This window comes from Podarcis melisellensis, assembly GCF_964234715.1.
Source record: "Podarcis melisellensis genome assembly, chromosome: 6".
NCBI lineage: Eukaryota > Metazoa > Chordata > Lepidosauria > Squamata > Lacertidae > Podarcis > Podarcis melisellensis.
In genome coordinates this window covers 22,296,067-22,314,360 of record NC_138538.1, presented here as the reverse complement: position 1 = coordinate 22,314,360, position 18,294 = coordinate 22,296,067, and the positions used below count along the sequence as shown (strand labels likewise).

The window sequence follows — 18,294 nt, the reverse complement described above, 5'->3', positions numbered from 1 at the left end:
TAGAGCTATATATTAGAAGTGATAAACACACATAGGGACTACAACAGATACATTTTTTAACCAAACAGAAAGAAAATGTGAGTTATACTTTTCACATTTCAGAGACGGCCTTTTACCAAAAGTGCAAAATTAGTAATAGCGAGTCCTGAGAAGTCCACGTTTCTGAAAACCCAAAACATATGGTTTTCTGTATTATGTTCTGAATACATAAATAGAAAAGCACATTTGTGAAATACACGACGACTTTCTAAAATGAAGAAACATGACTAAGGTTTCAACCCAGGAAATGGTGAAATACCAGAACTAGCTTCAGCGATAAGCATTAAGACCACAGAACCTGCTCTTGTTTGAAACAGATGTCAACAAATATGCCTATGTCATGATTTCTAGTTAATACTGATGAAAAATGTATTAGTACATTGTGTACTAATATTCCAGGCAAGTACTAATCCAAGTTTAGAAGCTAGTTTCCTGTTAAGGCACAATCTTAGAAGTAGGGTTGGTTATTTACATGGTTAAAATACTGGTGGAATACTGAGATGTAAGTAAGAAGAGAGAGGGAAGTTTCATACTAACTTCGAAATCCAACTATTTAAGCGAATATCCATATTAGCAACTTTAATAGACAAACACAGTTTTTAAGTTTTTAAATACTGCACATGAGTAAGCTACTCTCTCCCATTCATGCGCACCACCTTCATGGAATAACCAACCTTGCTGTAAAAAACTGACCCTTACTTAAAGTGGTTGCACTTCAATTTAATCATTATAACCTGTTAGCAACATCTGAACTTTGAAAAGCACGTATAAAAATGAAGCCAGAAGCAGCAAGTTGATTAACTGTACCAATGATACACTATTTCAGTTATGTTTTTAGCAACCTATATTGGTACAAGAAAAATTTTTTGGTGTGGATTTCTTTAATTTGGTCACTACAAAAAAGTTCTAGTTAAGAATAAAGGAAACCTACATATTACCATCAGCAGAAGCATAATGTGTGGGAAGTGGAGAGAAGTTAGAAAGGGAAAAAAGTGCTCTCTACACCACAAAACAAAGGAAACAGCCTCTTTTGCTCATCATGTAAATGGGCCATCCAAAAAAGAAAAAAGCAGCCGCATGCCTGCGTGAACCAGATACTTCTGTAAGCTGCTCTGTGCGGTTTTCTTAACCTGAGACAGTTCACTTACAGCCTGTGCTGAAACCAAAATCCCAAATTGTAACTAGCCTCTTAGCCAAAATGTTAGTATCTCCTTTATTATCATAGTTGTGTCAAAGGAGAAACACAGAGCTGGTCCAGAGTGTATCTGAAGAAGTGTGCATACCAAGAACTAGCTTAGTTGGTCTTTAAGGTGCTACGGGAAGGAATTTTTTTTGTTTTGACCATAGTTTATGAGAATGTGCCTTGTTTTCCCCAGATCTGCATGGTCCCCTTTCTGGTAGAGCTATGAGGACAACTTCAGAGGCTTTCCCTCTTGTTTTAGATTAATCACAGCTTGCTGTTTTGTCTTGTGCCATCTTTTAGCTACATTCTGAGGACTGCTTCTCAAACGTCTGGCTAAACCAATGTGTAATACAGTGGTACCTCGATTTATGAACTTAATCCATTCCTGAAGTCCGTTCTTAAACCAAGGCACGCTTTCCCTAATGAGACCTCCCGCCGCCAGTGCCCTTCCACACTTCGGCTTCCATTTGTAGACCAAGGTAAAGTTCGCAAACCGGAATAGTTCGTAAACAGGACTGTTCATAAACCGAGGTACCACCGTAATGATTAGTGGGAACAAGTAAACTTCAAACCACAGTTCAAGAATATGGCTTGTTTTCACAAACCATAGTTAAAATTAGCCAAAGTTTAGGGTTCAGACATAACACTGAATGGCAGTTAAAAAATGGAAACAGGAGTTTCTAATCTCTTTGGGACTATGTTGGAGAGGGAAGAAGGCAACATTTGAGTGTAGGAGGGTGAGGGGGGAGAGAGACTCTTTTCCTAATGCTAAATGATTACAGCCCAACACATACAACCGAAAAGCAACCACAAAGCATGTTATCAGGCATTACTGTTTGAATAAGAATGAGCCTGGGGAGAGTGGGGGAAGTTATGATAAGGCCACTGACATTATCACATTGAATACACATGTGGACCCACCCTAGGAAACATCACAATTAAATGAAGTAAAATGTACTTCTTTAACAACAATCCATTTCTACCAGCAACATCATAACTGTGAGAAAAGATAAAATTGCACAAGAGTTTTACTTTTAAAAATTGACAGGCAACACTCATGCCTTTCTAGGCCTGTGGGGTATGCGGAGTCGAGTCATTTGTTCTCTGACTGATCTGGTCTAACTTCCTCAAATTCCTCAACCCAGAAAGACATTTAAAAACCAAATATTGTATTAAGACATCATTCCGGAACGTACTGCTTATGAACCCTGTGATGAAATTCACAGAACTATGTTTAATCCAAAACAGCCTAAGGAAGTGAGAGCATATTTGTCTGTCTTTCATTTCATTTCCACAGATCAACATGCTATTCTGCTTTCTGTGGTGATAGCTTTCTGCCAGCTGATAGAACATAAAATATAGTGAGCTGTATTTTCAGTCAGTACTGCGACCAAAGCCTAACAACACTTTGGGAGCATTATGTTAACAGTTCAGCCATCTTTGACTAATAAATGACAGAAGGTTATTCTTGAAGTATTAGTCTCTAACCATATTCATCCTTGTTTCAATTCTGCTCTATGGTCATGGTTAATCAAGGATCTTAAGGGTTTTGTCATCTAGAACTTCTCATTATGCACCAGACTTCCTTGTTCACTTCTGTTCGCCATGCTCATCAAATGAGCAATAAGCATTTGCAAAAAGAGGCCAGCGCTTCCTATTTGGGGCTGTTGAACACACACTTCCTACGTGCAGTCAGATGTTTGCATGTTTGAGTTGGCTTACACCTTATTTTCATGGTTGTATGTAACATGAAATAATTCAGTAAAAACAATGCAAAGCTCCACTACTCAAGGATGGGCTTTAGGTTCATGGAAGACTGCAGGCTCTGCATGCACAAGGTCCCAGGATGAATCCCTGGCATCTCAGACCACTGGGAACAAGAGCTTTGAAAGCTGCTACCAGAGTAGAAAATACTTGGAAAAGACCTATCAGCATCTGACTCAGGATGACATCTTCACATGTTTACCTGCCCAGATCTGAGGTTTGTCACACTGTTAATATAATCCACTTTGTTTTATGCTTGGGCTTTAAGAGAAAGAAACAGAGCACAATTACAGAAGAAATGGGGAGCGGTCACCCATATAGCAGCATAAATAAATGAGATTATAAACTGATTGCATTTTGAAGGTTGGGATTAAAAGCGAGTCCTGGCCTTAAGTCAACAACTGAAGACCTCAAACCAAAACATTCATTTCCAAACTCTTCATTTCTTCAAGAGCCACATTTCCAGTTGCTACAGCAGGCGAGCAATTGCAAAAGAAATGTAAAAGCATCCTTTTAAAAAAGGAAGCGGAGTGAGTCCCAACCACCTACATCACTTTGGAATCCCAGTTTAAGCAGAGAACTTCACGACACAGGCAGTTCCCCAAAAAGGCTTTGGGCGGCTCTATTTATTTCATTGTTTTTGTGCACAACTCCCGTTGCATTTAGCCAACTCTGGGTCATGCGCGCGAACTCCGACGGAAGATGCGAGGAGGGCAGTTTAAGACGAAGGAGGAGCGCGTTTCCCGGGAGGAAGCGGAGGAGGAAAAGGGTGGGTGGGAAAGGGCCTAAGAGGAAGAGAAGTGCACCGACCCGTCTCCGCAACCTACATGCACCCAGGTCGCCTCTTCCCACCCCCGTCGGACAGCGCAAGAGCCCTTTCACCACCCTGACCGTCTTCCCCTCTGGCTTCTCACCGGCGCGGGTGGCGCAGCTGCACAGTCTCCATGGCCGCCTGACCGGGGTGGGCGCGCGCGCGCTTTCCCCCTCCTCACGGCCGCTCCATCTCCGCCGCCTTCCTTCTGCTCTGCCCGCTCGCGCTGAGTCCCTCGGCCCCGCCTCCCGAGCGCCAAAGGCACTTCCGCCTCGCAGCTGCCGCCGCCGCCGCCTCCTCTCAGAACCCCGCCCTCCCCGCAGGGAAGCACCAGCCGGAAACCAGCAGGGGGCGGGGCAAGGAGAAAGGGGTCGCGCGACACCAGGCCACGTGGTTTCGCAGGTCTTGGCGGCAGTTGCCCCCAGGGGGGTTGTTTAAAAAAAAAAATCACGGTGGGCGTGGCTATGTCGCTCCTCGCCCCCCCCCACTCTGTGTTTCCTCACAAGCCGCAAAAGAATCATGATGCGTTTTTCTTTATGCCTCTGTCTGAACGAAAGGTTATAGGCCACAATAAATAAAACGTTGAGGTGCTTTTCTGAAGTTAAATCTAGCTAAGGAGTAAGCAAGCCCCGTTGAACAAAGCGGGGCTTCTGTAAATAAGCTGATGCTGCAAAATGGCTGCCCTAAATGAGAGAAAATTAGCAGCGTTTCAAGCCCATCAACATCATGTTGTTGTAATTTGTTTCCTTACCTGCCACTGTGTGGGGGAGGTCAAAAGCCAATTTAAATATAAAGCCATTAAAAACAGTTAAAACATTACATTCAGGGGAATAGGGCTTGTCATACTATATCTCAGGTGCTAAAGAGTACATATTCAGCACCTGCCTAAAATAGTCCTGTAATGCTGTAAAGACAAGATACAATCCTTTGCACCCTTACCTGGAGGTAAGGCTGTTGGAGCTCCACTCATGTTTTATATATTTTTTCTGAGGTTCAAAAGTTTACAAATTAATACTTATTTTCCAGATACACATTAATTTCACACTTGACTTTGCCTCCATGGTTTCCCCTGTAATTTCTAAATGTGCTTCATATTAAAGACATTCTATACTTGTATCTTTTCCACACAGCAATCCAATCTGTGCTCACTTCTGAGTAGATGCTTGTATACTTTTTAAAAAAAGGATTGTGTCTTAATACACTTATCCTATCTTCACCTGGATGCAGGTCATATTTATGATCATTACACTTGCTCCTTGCATTTACTCAAAGGAGCCACCAGGTCAGTATCTGGTTCCATTGTATTTTTGCAACAGCATAGGTTGAACTAGAGAAATGGGGACAGGCACAGCATCGCTCATGTGTCAGGCAAAAAACATTCGTCTTCTCCCAGACTATTTGAGCAACCTATGGCCTTTTAAACTGGTGTTTGTGCTTTTGTTTGTTACTGTTACACATTTTTGTGTTTTTATATTGTAAACTGCCCAGTGATCCTCAGATGAAGGGCAGTACAGAAATGTAATAAAATGAACTTAAGAGCTGGAGGGATTTTGGAGTCTCCCGGGTCCTGCTCTCAAATCACTACACAGTAGGACTTAACTTTAAGATTGTATAGCACGACTGCCATCCTAAAGCCACTTTCTAGGAAGGCCCGTTGACTTTGGGACTGATTCCTCAGTAAACATGCGAAGGACTTGGGCTGCCTTTACTCAAGAGAACAAGATTGATTTAACTTCTATTAACTAGCAGCCATCATCTCGTGTGAAAATAAAAAGGCCCCCTGCGTTAAATAGAATTCGCTCACAAACGCGGACGGGACTGCAAGGCTTTGCCTCGTATGAATCTCCTGTCCAAGCACTTTTAGGGACTTGCTCCCAATTAGTGAACGTGCGCAAGACTGCAGCCCCATAGCGCAACTGGGCTTGTTGGATCAAGCCCTTTGCCGCTTCCAAACTGAAAAGTCATTTGACCGATCTACTTCTTGAAAGGCTGGGCGGGGAACGGGGGGGGGTGGGAACGCAGGGACCGAAAGCAGACCGGTCCTATGCCATTCCCGGGGGAAGGCAGGCGCTTGCAGCCGGAGCCTCCGAGGCGCGCTTACTCTGAAGTAAGTCCCACTGAGTTCGACGCAGTTTCCTCCCACGCAAACTTAGAAGCAATTCGCAGCGAACTCAGTCGGGGCTTCCTCCCGAGGAAGCGAACATGTGCTAAAGGGGGCTGCGTCCCGCCCCCTCGCCTAACTTTCGGGCACGGAGAGCAGCCTGCGCTTCTCGCCCTGCCCAGGCGCCCCTGGAGGGAAAAGGAGGAGCCTCTGGCGGACGGCGCCCGCCCCCTTGCTTAATCGAGCGCAGAGGGAGGAGGAGGAGGAAGCTGCAGCCCTGGCTGCTTTCCTTTACGAGAGCCGGCGCCGGCTTCCTCGCACCCCGCGGCCGGCTTCATGGCTCCTGCGTCGCGGATCGCTGACCTGCGGCAGGCGGGCAACGAGCAGTTCCGCAACGGGCAATACAGCCAGGCGGCCGCCCTCTACGGCCGGGCGCTGGAGTTACTGGAAGCAGCAGGTACTGGCGGCGGGCGGCGAAAGCCCTAGCAAGGCCTCAGTTTCCAGGGAAGGCAGTCAGAGAGGGCTGGGGATCCTGGGCTGGGGATCTACAGGGCTATAGTGCCCTTCTGCCTTGCCCCATAAAGGGGATAAAGGGGTGTCCCCCCCCCGTTTGTCTTTAGCCAAGTTATGTGTCTTCCCACCCAACCACCCTCGCCATCCCAACCCATCCCTTAGTTATGTGCAGTCTTTTAAGTCTCAAATATCGCCTGTCCCAAATTACTTCTATGGGGTGACTAGATCCAGAATCGTATATGCCGAGTATTAGGATTCAAAGCCATATTCCATCGGCGAATGTTTAACTTGCAAAAAAATGCCCCCCCCCCATGCACTGATGACAACAACCCTGTGCTTTTCTCCTGCTCATGTGTGAATCACTTCCTGATTTGCAGAGTCATTAAGGGCCTTTATGGGGCTTGCCCTTAAAACATCCCTGCGAAATAGGACTGCACCCATTTTACAGTGGGTTAAATGGAGGCCCGGAGGAAGCCACTAGGAGAGATGGGACCTAAATAGCTCTGTAGGGTTGTGTGTGAGAGAGAAGTCTTAGGTTTATTTCTCAGTGTCTAAAGCTAAAGGGATTTTACTAGGGCTGGATAAAACCCTGAGAGATTTTACTCAATTGTAGTATCTAGTTCTAGATGGTGGGGTGGCCTGACTAATAGGTAACGTTGTGTATTCTAACCCAGGTGAAGTCTTGTATATACAGAAATTAATAGTAATGGTGGTTTGGATTTTCCCCATAAAACCATCCTGTGCTGAGGAACATTTTGTGTTGTGTCGCCAGGTCCCAGATTGATAATCCTGAAGCGTTTGATGCAAAAGTAAGGATACCACTATGTACGTTTGGAGACTGGGAATAGTTTTCAAATCATACCTGATGGCAGAATATAAAAACTCCATCCCATTAGCTGGCTTTGGGAGCTCTGGGCTTCTTTTTCTTAAACCAGCTCTTTAGGTAGAGTAGCGGTTCTTTATGGTCCTCTGGATTAATATGGAACAGCATTCTTTGTCAGGCTACATATTCCTGGAATTGGCAGCCCATGGAGTACAAGGCACCCAACGTTGTAGGTTGCAGCGGGCAGATGAGTGGAAGATGTTTAAGTCTTCATAATTGCCCGGTCTTTTTGTTACTGGTAGTCTCTGAAGCTCCTCTACAGCCTTAGACCTATTAGGTCAGCAGGCTGTCTGCTGCAGTAATTGTGTCACAATGAGCAAGTTTGGTTACTAACATAAAAACAGAGCCAGCAGTTGGACAGCTTGTGGGATACATTTTCTGTTTCCTTTCTTCTCTCTAGGCTCTCTTTCTCAGCCTCTGAGCTGTAGACTTTACTTTCTGTTTCCTTTCTTTCCCTTGCATTCCTAATGGAGTTAAGGTGAGAGAGAGAAGTTGATTTAACTGAGCTCTGGATTTGGCCTTGTCTGCCCCCCCCCGCCCCCGTATATATAGTTTTTAACAGTCTCTGTCAGGGCTTTCTTGAACATGAGAAAGGAAGGACTTCTAGACGGAGGGCAAAAACATCCTGAAATGGGGACACCCTGAAGAGCCATACGCTTGCTGAAGAAATGAAAGGAAGTGGGGCTCTCTGGATTGTTGGGGGCCACAGAGAATGGAATAGGAATAGTTTTTTGTTTTTTAACTCACTATACTTTCTATAGTCTTTTCTCCATTAGTGTGGACATCACATGGCCTCAGAGAGCTGTATCTGACAGGCTTTTTCCCCCTACAGAGGTACCAATAATACTTAGACATACATGTGATGTCTATCAAGAATGCAAGGCACATGTGTGCTTTTTTATTTTTTGGCAGCTTTCTACTTCAAAAAATCTACATGATATATATATGGGCAGCAACTGGATCCCTACTCTCCGGTATTTTAACTTTAAAGTTGCATATGCGTCTATCCTTATTCTAGTTATAGACAGCATACATAGTGTTATTCCACTTCCATACCCAATTACAAAGAAATCTGCATTGGAAATGCCTACAGGAACACCCAGAAAGAGGTTTGTGGGCCATAGTGTGACATTAGTAAGCAGTGTAAGATTATAGGAAGCTAACCTTGGTTAAAATGGCTATCTGTCCTACTTTTAGTGCTGCAGCTCCAGCTATCAGGAGTCAGTTTCCAGTTGAAATCAGATGGGTGCCTAGCATGATGGTGTTTAGACATCATCTGCTGAAGACATTCCTGTTTAATAGGCTTTCCCTGGGGTTTCCCCAGCCATTTATGAAATATCAATTTTATATCTGATAAACAGTTTAATTGTGTTCAGAGTTTTTAGGATGGTGTTATTTTACAGTTTGTTGAATTGATTTATTGTTAGAGCTTGTGTTTCTGTGTTCTGGTCTCATTATGTAAGCCACTGTGAAGTGGTTTATAAACTTGTATAATGATAGCAATACTTTTAAAAAGTACAGTCCTATGTATGGTGTCCTCTGTTTAAAGGACTATGCAATCTAAGTCCAGTTTAAAGAATCCTATGAATATTAGCAGGTGCTTTAGTTGTACTGTTCATAACACCTAAACTTTTTTTGTTTAAGGCAAGACATTATTTTCATTTATGTCTCCTTGTTCTTAAAAGTGTGTATATACTGATAATATATCTACTGTTTTTGAAGTGTTTTATGGCTACCTAATGACTGTTTTATACCATTTTGTGTAAACCAATTTGATATGCTGCTTAACAAATAAGTAAAAATCTTGCTTAATAATAATTGGAGAGCAGGAGCCTTGAAGTTGTCCATCAGCATCTAGACAGCAGACTGAACAAGACACACAGGTTGCCTGTCAATTTTTCAACAATAAGTTAGATGTATTATATCTGGATTTAAATTACAGTAATTATTTTTCTAAATTTGCACCTGTAGCTGTGAATTAATCTTATGCCACCTCCTACCCTCTCTTTTGGCAATGCAACTGCTTTCTTTGGCAGTGCCATTGGTTCATCTAGCTTAGTATTCTTTGTGCTGATTGGCTCCAGGGTTTTAGACAAGAGTCTTCCCAGTCCTACCTTGAGATGCCAGGACCTTCTGGAGCCAAAGCATGTGTGTCACTGAGTTACGCTCATTCCCAAGTTCAAACCCACCAAGAGCATTGGGTAAATTTGCATTGGTCACACATTGTCAGCCAAACATGCCTCATAGGTCTCCTGTGAGGATAAAATATGCAATTGGACCATATGTGAGACCATATGCATAGGGAATGGGAGACCATATATACTGCTTTGAGCTCTTTGAAGGAGAGCTTAGAAATGTAGTAAATGAGGATAGGGAGGGGACAGCACAAAGATCATGTTCAAATAAGGGACACGGCAGACAATCAGGAATTTTTGTGATCAATATTCTCTTTATAGTGCAATTAAAAAATGGTAAGAGTGCTGATTAATGATGGTTTAGTGATGTTACTAAGAAGCCGCCCCATTCATTACCATTTTTTTCCAGTTGTGACCTCTGCCCTCACCTCCATCATAATTACTTGTCTTGAAGCTTTACACAAGGTAACAAGAAGCATCTTGCAGAGGAGGGGGTCCTCCGGATGTTGTACTACATCTTCCATCACCTGTGACCATTGGCTAAGTTGATACAAGTTGTATTCCAATACGTTCTGGAGGACCACATGTTCCCCATCTCTGTTGCAGAAGATGAGGCATCTCCAAATCCCACTATACCTTGCTTAGCACCAGAGGTACTTATGCTTAGAAATCTGACATAATGTTCCCTTTTATATCTAGGGGATGCAAATGCAGAAGAGAGGAGTGTTCTTTTGTCCAATCGTGCTGCCTGCTATTTGAAAGATGGGAACTGTAGTCTCTGCATTAAGGATTGTTCCGAGTAAGTAGTTTCTGTCCTGGGGACAAGAGAATGGAAGTCTAGTTTACATATTCCTATACATTGCTTCCTCTTACCGCTAGATGCCTTTCGGACCCTGGTTACAGAAAGGGCCAACTCTGCCTAGTCAGAACCCACTCTCTACAGGTAGGGAATATTAGACAGGGTTGAAGCACAACACACTTTGCCCACAAAGTTGCTGGGAAGAAGAGGGGGACTTGTTCTGTTGTCCCTGCTGGCTTGGAAGTAGGATTATCTTCCAGTGTTCATTCCTAAATTGCCCAAAATGTAGGTGGATAAATGAGTCAAATAAATGAATGCCCTCTCTACTGCTTTCAGCAAAAAGTTGCTGCTATGGGGGGAAAAAATTACATTCTGCAATCTTTGGATGCAGTAACTGGCCTATAAGCTATTTCTTGTGGTATTTATCTTGCGGTGTTTTCATTTTCTTTCATCTGCTCTTTGCAAACCATTGTCAAGCAAAGCAGCAGCAGCATATGGATACTTTTCTATATATATTTTAAAACAATGTAGTAGCATCACATGCACATTTAACTTGCGCAAATTCAATGACACACAGCTGTGACCACTAGAAAGGAAGTGGTGGCAAGGGCAATGCCTCAAGCGACGGCAGTAGCCTTCCAGGGATGGCTGCAAGTGGAGGGGGAGAGATGAAGGAGGAGGGCAGACAGACAGAGGCTCGGGCAGAAGAAAAAGGCTGGAATGGAGCTGCGGCTTCTGCCTGTATGTATGTCTGTCTGCCTTCCTTCCAGCTTCATCTCTCCACCTTCCCCTCTGGTAAGCACAGCCGGAGGAGCTGGGTTGCTGCTACCACCATCTCAATGCTCCTCTGCAGCTGCAGATGTGAGGGAAGGCAGTGGAGACACAGCAAGACTACATGCACCCTCTCAGTGCTGCCACCACATGTGCAAGATTGAGGCAAGACCACAGAGACATGGGGTAGGCCTCTGCATGGGGCTCCCCCATCCCCAAGCTTGCCAGACAGCAGCCACGAAATTTTGGTGGGACACAATTTTGCACTTACAGTAGAAGCTACTTCTGGAATGGAACCCCCATGTGTGATGCCGCTGCTATAGACAGCTAGGCATAGATAAAGAAGGGGGGAGTCTGTCCAAGATAACATTAATCTTGTTGGGTATTCACTGTGTGTGAGAATCATTTGTTCCAGAAACAGATAAGAACAGAGAAGAAGCAGAAGGCTAAGATTGTTTTGTCTATGCAAGGAAGTTTTCTGTGGGAACTGTTCTTTGGTTCTGTGTAACTTGTTGTGAGTCTCTTGCTTGCACCTTGTGGCAAGAGAAGCGGAGAGTGAGTCTTGGACTCTAAGCATGCCTTGGTCATGGGAGTGGTGAAATGTCTGTATATATTTGCTACCAATATGCATTTATGCCTGTCAAGTAAACTTCTACACTTCACCGAATCTTTATGGCGTCCCCTTATGGCGTGTTTATTGCCTGTGTGTACCTTCAACCCTGAAGACATTTGTAAGGAAGGAGCTGCGTTGAGATGTGACTCTGCTGAGTATTGATACTGGCGTGCGCGCGCACACACACACACACTGAAAGTGATAGCCAGACCCAATTGTTCTAAACCATCCATCAAAGGTTGATGGATTGATTGAACATATGGAAAATTTCATTGTGAAATGGTGTGGCTTGCTCAAATAACTTTTATATGATGGAGAACCTGTGGCCTACAAATGTTGCTTCACTACAACTCCGATTGGCCAGGTTTCCTGGGACAGATTAGAGCTGAAGTCCAGCAACAGCCAGTGAGCCAAGAGTTTCCCATCCCTTCTTCTGTAGTATTGTACATTTTATCTGCAGAGCCCAAAAGACACCCAAACTCTTTAGGTACTTGAAATTTTGATAAATATGTGCTGTGCATGTGAACCCTCTTCCGCCAACTGAGTTTGAACATTGCAAATTCTGCTGTTTAACTTTTTTTTATCCAGTAATCTTTTGCTGCCTTTTCTGCTGATTTTAGGGCCCTGGATCTGGTCCCTTTTGGAATCAAGCCCCTGTTGAGGCGCGCAGCAGCCTATGAAGCTCTTGAGAGATATCATTTAGCCTACGTGGACTACAAAACCGTGTTACAGGTTGATATCACTGTACAAGCTGCACATGATGGAGTCAATCGGTAATCCCCTGTTCTGTGTTCAAAATGAATGTACAAAAAGAATTCTAATGTATATTTTAGATCATTCTTGCTCCTTTCAAATTAGGTTTGTTTATGTGCCTCTAGATAGTGGGTTCTATGTTGTTCCAGAACAGTTTGATAACTTTTAAGATGCAGCCCACCTTTGTCAAAGTAAGCATAGATCTTGTCTATATTCCAGGCAACCAGATCTAGGAATGGAACTTCTGTGCTTTAGAGGTGTATAAATCATAATAGCTAGCTATCTGTTTATGGGAAGGTGGCCGTGTCAAACAATGGCTAAACTAATAACTGTCCTCTTCCAGAATGACCAAAGCCTTACTGGAAAAAGATGGTCTTCAGTGGCGGCAGAAGCTCCCACCCATCCCATCTGTTCCAGTTTCTGCTCAGAGACGGTGGGAGCCCCCACCTGGAAGCCAAGAAGCAACTACAAGAAGCAATGAAAACACTACTGCAGGAACAAAGCAAGGTGAGTAGTTCTTTTGCTTTAGGGATGAGAATGAGGGACAGGGCATAGAGTGCCTCAGCTAACTCATCCAAATTCCAACTGGCATTATCTTTCTGATAACTCTAGGCAGTTTAGAGAAACCACCTGGAATCTGAGGTGGGAATAGGGACTTAGGGACACTTTAACCACTTCATCTGCAGAACATGTGACCACCAAACTGAACACAGCCCATCAGTCAAGCATTGTGGCTTGCCATGTGCATCAGACCCACCCAGTCATCCTTTCTAGTTCTCTTGTCTCAGCAATAAAAACCAGACTTTTCAAAACTTATCAGATGCTCTCCATAACTTCGCTGCTGTGCTACATTTAGCTTGCTGCATCACAAGCAGCCCAGACCTGATCAAAGTACAGTTTCATTTGTGAATATACCTCAATTTCCATGTATTAGAGAAGAATATGCTTCTATTATATGTTTCCTGTTCCCATTGTCAGCTCTGTAGAGCTGGTACTGCAGCACAGTCTTTTTCTCCAGCACTTTTTTTTCACGGACCCACTGAGATTTGCTGGAACTACTACCTAACACAAAAGGCTAGCTGTTTGTGTTGGCGTTGAGTAGCTATTAAATTTGTGTCCTTGATGAGCTGTCTTCAAAAGGGGCTTTTAACAAGTATATCCTAACATAATAATTTGACTTTCAGTTGTTATAGTTCCACCCTCTGAAACATCAAGGACTGAATTTTTATTTGTGGTATAGCCGCTTTCAGGGTTAAACTGTTTTTTCTTGAAATGAATTTCAGTGCCTACTGCTGCCACAATGGATCGAGCAAATGTGTTGAAGCTGGAAGGAAATGAGCTTGTAAAGAAGGGAAACTATAAAAAAGCTGTTGAGAAGTACACAGAAAGCATAAAACTCCATAAGCTGGAAGGTGCAACGTACACTAACAGGTAATGCTAATGTAACCATCTGACAGGTCCAGGTATACACCCTCAAATTACGCTGTAGCACATTGTATCAGAAACTATTTTGACTGCCAGTCCTAAAACTGTAATGTGGGTGGAAGATAATGGCTGCATTTGCACATAAAATGCCAAAAATGCACAATTTAAAGTTGGCTTCATATTCTGGCTTGTTTTGGAGCCATTAACAATAGTTTCTGGGTTGCAAGAGACAGGGAGCTATAGCTTAGTGCTGAATCCTGACTTCTGCTGCGTTTCATGCAAAGGGAAGGGGGGAAAGTGGCAGAAAAGGGACTGCCTGCAGGTGCTCATCACTCTCATATATCTTAGGTTATTAAGCCAGGATTTTGGTCTAGGGTTGTATGCAAATATGGTCAATAGGGATGCTTTGGGTTTGTGACATTTTTACTCAAGTGTAACATACACTTGCATGCCCTGCTTCCCTCCTATACTCCCATAGTGCCCTATACCCGTAGATCTCAGGGCGGTTCACAACATAACCTGCTTTGATGGGGCCAATCAGAGTCTCCGAGAACAGAAACAGGAAGAGCTCTCCCTTACTACTAATTCTGGAATTATCAGTCTCTCTGTGCTCCTAAAGAGGCCGATACCTGATTCATGCAGCTCATGGAGACTAGGTTTCAATAAGCCAACAGTAGGTTGGGAGTCATACTTGTAGGGGCCATGAGAGAGTTTGCAAAGGGGCCATTGGGGGAGACAGTAGATAGATGGAAAGGTATTGGACACTCCAGGACCCAGTGTTTGGTAACAGCCTGGATGCACAAGTACAGGTCATCCTCATGAAGCCTAGTTCTTTTGGCTGATATGTTCCTGTGGGCTCTGTTTTCATTAAAGGAGTTAAGGGTACCTGGGTAGAGTCCTTTCCTCCCAAATGGTTTAGTTATGTTCTGTAATGATAGTATATGCAAATTATGCTCTGTATATACTGCTACATATTGTTTTACTATGTGCAGCATTCAGCTTCCTGAACATACCAGCTTCCACATCTTTTTAGCTCCAGCCTCTTTAAAGGTCTACTTGGAAGGGGGTTTTTTTTGGGGGGGGGGACCTGTTGACAGAAGCTAAAATGTGGATATGCAAGATGATGATCCTAATTCATCAAGGTGCAAATGGCTGCAGTCACATTGGTTTATTACAGATGAGCAGAAAGCAGCTGCATTTAGAAGCAGGAGAAGATGATGATGATAATAATAATAATAATAATTTATTATTTATACCCCGCCCATCTGGCTGGGCCTCCCCAGCCACTCTGGGCGGCTTCCATGATGTTGATGCTGATGATGTTGGCAGTCTAGCTCATTCAGGAAAACTGCAGTCATGACAGTTTTTGGGTGGGGTGTGAAACACAAGCTTTTTAGAAGTGCATTGTTACAACTTAATCATGGTTGAGTTAATGATGTTGGACTTGACAATTGTATTGGCAATATTCATTCATTCTACTTATCAGTTGCCAAGAGCAATCATTCTATGAGAGAAGCCAATGGGTCTCAAAATAAAAATTGAGCATTTGAACACCTACCCCTAGCACCCTTTATTAGGTGTATGAGATCATTCCAAATGCAGGATTGCCATAGCAATTGTTTCCAAAGACTGTTATATTTCCTTGCATACATTGTAGGGCTCTTTGCTACCTGAATATGAAGCAGTACAAGGAAGCAATTCAGGATTGCTCAGAAGCACTTAAGATGGACCCAAAGAATGTCAAAGCATTTTACAGACGAGCACAAGCATATAAAGAGCTCAAGGTAAGGAACTTCCTATAATTTTGGGTTACAGTATGGGAAGTGCTTATTTTCAAGCAGATATGTGGCTTTTTCTCCAGTTCCACCCCATTTGCTCCAGAGCAGGACTGGGGAACCTTTCTGGCTCCAGTGGCTAGATCTTCAGCAATCACACCATTTCATTGTGACATCACATGATAGGTGGGTAGCTCCACCTACCTCTCAAAATCCCTTGCATCTGGTTTCCAAGTGCTTTACAGCCAGCTGGATGTTGGCTGCTTGGGAACCCACATTGGTTTAAAGCCCTTTGCAAACTTTCCTTTAAGCAAATGGGTGGTGAGACAGACTCCTTTCTCCCATTTGCTTAGAGAAGCAGCACAGAGCTGCTTCAGATATTGTTTTGCAAATTTGTCTCTTGATGAACAGGGATTAAATCCTGCTGCCTTGGCTTTGTGATCCTCTTCACTGCCAAGAACAGGGTTTGCAGCCAGTGCAGGATTAAACTTTTCCCATCAGCTGACGTCACCAATGAAAATGGCCTTGTGAGCTAAAGTGGACCCCTAGGTGGGCCAAATTTGCTGGCAGGTTAGAAGTTTCTGACTTCCCATTCCAGAGGTTTGTAAAAGAGTTGACATATGGAAGGTGGCTGCTTTGGGGCAACAGCTGAAGGCAGGCTCCTCAGGATATTGGGATCATCAAGGGGGGGAGAAATTGAGAGCATCCCAAAAAGTAATCAAAAGCATTTGTTTACTAAAGTCAACACTTAATTCAGGGAGTTGTTGGTGCCCATATGCTGCAAAGGATACCAGGTAGCGTTATAAACCATTAGATAGAGGATGGGGCTGTAGAAGTGGCAGTGCTGCCGAATGCACTAAATTCCAAAGATTTTTATTAAATGTAGAGGTGCCACTTTTTGCTTTCTCGGGAGCACCTTTATTTGTCTCCTGCCAAATATCTGCATGTTTTCTTTATTTCCAGGACTACAGATCTAGTAAAGCGGATATCAACAGCCTCTTGAAAATTGAACCAAAGAACAGTGCTGCTCAGAAACTACTGCAAGAATTAAAATAACTCTTAAAATAAGAGAGGCTAAAGGCAACACCATGCTCTTCTGAAGATATGTTTCCAGTTTCGTTTTGTTTTTTAAAAAAATGATCACAGGGACCAGCCTGAATGCAGAGCCAGATGCAAAATTCACCTTTCAGACCTGTTTGGCATCTTTCTGGTTCCCTGCTTTATCAGAGTTATTTGTTCTTCCTATAAAGGCTTCCAAAAGTTCAGTGTGACCTTCTGAGAGTCACAACTTCCTAATAGAATTTCCAGAGTGGTAGCTGTACTGCAAGCCCCTTATTCTAGCAAAATTTACCTTAACTCACTGAGAAAGAGATTATAGCAGACAGGGCGGCACTTATCTGATATTTTTTGGTAGGTGGGTGTGTTTTGCAGAGCGAAGAACTGCAAGCCTCTGGTTGTAGCTGCTTTTCCATGTAGGTAGCAGCACAATTGTAAGCTAAAGGCTTGGACTGCCACAGTGGCTGACGGATGTATGTTTTTCAAAAGTAGTCTCTGCTTTGCCTTAACTTTTGTGCACTAGGCTCTAGTTGAGCGTTCTGGTCTACGAAATGTTCTTTAGAAATCTAATGCTGCTTTTATCCTTTACCAAAGAGTCTGGTACGTTGTGCTGCTCTTGTGCTGTGTGTACCTTTTGCAGACTTGCGTTCTTTGTTAGATTAGGCTGTTTCGTTTATGCTTAGCTTGATTGCCTGTTATGTTTTTTACACGCCTATTACTTTATGATGACACTCCCTCTTCTGATATATGTTTGAAAGTAGTTATAGGCTAAAATTTCAGCTGGGGGTGAGGGCAGGAAGCCCAGAAAGTAGACCGGCATAGCCAATTTTCCTGCTTCATATAGAAAGAACATGCCCTCAAGAGTAGAGCTATCTGCATGTACAAAAACTTTTTGCCTACCTTCCTGCTCATAGACCTCCTTATGAATAGCGGCTGATAAAATTGATGTTGCTTCCAGCACTCCAGACTACAGGTAAGGTACCCATCTGGTAGAATGTTTCTTACTACGAAGAATCCCTCTGCAGAGTGACCTGTGCCCCCCTATTATCCCTGACCAGGGCAGACGGGAGTTGAGAGTGCAACATTTGAGCACCACCACTTCCCCAGCTCTGTAGCAGATAATGAAATGGCAGGTGCCTTCTCCATCACCTGCTTCTATACGTTTTTTAAAAACAGAAGGGCATCTATTGCAAGAGGCTTCACCTGAACTCTGATAGTGTCCAGGCAGCAGTTTACTAGCTCTTCTGCTCTTTATGAAAACTAGGCTCAAAATTCCATAGCCAAAAAATATATGTAGCCTCTTTTGAGCCTGCCCTCCAGAGCAAGCTTTGCTGTCAGTCCCTCAACCTTGTATTAGTGAGAAGATAAACAATCCCCATTTTCTTTTGCCTTAGAGCTCCTGCCGTTTTAAAGTTGGAGGGGGGAGAGTTTTGCATATAGTCTCTTTAACACAGCCATGCACAGAGCAGGCTAGGCACCAAATACCCTAGAGGGAACCATTATTCTTAATGTTGCACTGTTCAGCAGAGTCTAGTAACAGCCGCCTGTCGCATCCATCTGGAAATATTGAGGGAAGAAAACTAAAATCAGCCTATGCTTCTGGTGTTTTGAACTTTTAAATAAATGTTTGGTTGTGCAACTTGTAGTTGTCAAAAGGATTGTGTCCACTTTGT

General features: G+C 43.5%; 2 protein-coding genes across 4 annotated transcripts in view; one reads left to right on the top strand and one right to left on the bottom strand.

Annotated features, from left to right (window-relative positions):
• STK4 (serine/threonine kinase 4) overlaps positions 1-7,567 on the bottom strand; it is a 62,293-nt gene extending 54,726 nt beyond the window's left edge. The window contains exon 1 of one of the 2 annotated variants that reach the window (XM_081917032.1): positions 7,274-7,567. In XM_081917032.1, coding sequence (XP_081773158.1) covers positions 7,274-7,299 — 26 coding nt within the window. In that variant the 5' untranslated portion in view covers positions 7,300-7,567. Of the gene's footprint in view, positions 1-3,900; positions 4,040-7,273 lie in introns of those variants that run through there. The other variant, XM_081917031.1, reaches the window with a different exon arrangement.
• TOMM34 (translocase of outer mitochondrial membrane 34) lies at positions 4,965-18,260 on the top strand. 2 transcript variants are annotated; one of them, XM_081917255.1, is made up of 7 exons: positions 4,965-5,079; positions 10,129-10,228; positions 12,233-12,385; positions 12,709-12,872; positions 13,649-13,796; positions 15,448-15,574; positions 16,529-18,260. In XM_081917255.1, exons 1-7 carry the CDS (start codon positions 5,019-5,021, stop codon positions 16,619-16,621), a joined length of 846 nt encoding a protein of 281 aa, XP_081773381.1. In that variant the 5' UTR covers positions 4,965-5,018; the 3' UTR covers positions 16,622-18,260. The 2 variants fall into 2 exon arrangements, with proteins under 2 accessions (XP_081773381.1, XP_081773380.1); XM_081917254.1 differs by lacking the exon at positions 4,965-5,079 and adding an exon at positions 6,092-6,355.
• Positions 18,261-18,294: the final 34 nt, after the last annotated feature.

Coding starts and splice junctions, on each gene's coding strand:
- TOMM34 (XM_081917254.1), top strand. CDS start 6,235: ATGGCTCCTGCGTCGCGGATCGCTGACCTGCGGCAGGCGGGCAACGAG. Junction 6,356..10,128: donor GGAGTTACTGGAAGCAGCAG/GTACTGGCGGCG, acceptor TTTTATATCTAG/GGGATGCAAATGCAGAAGAG. Junction 13,797..15,447: donor GGTGCAACGTACACTAACAG/GTAATGCTAATG, acceptor CATACATTGTAG/GGCTCTTTGCTACCTGAATA.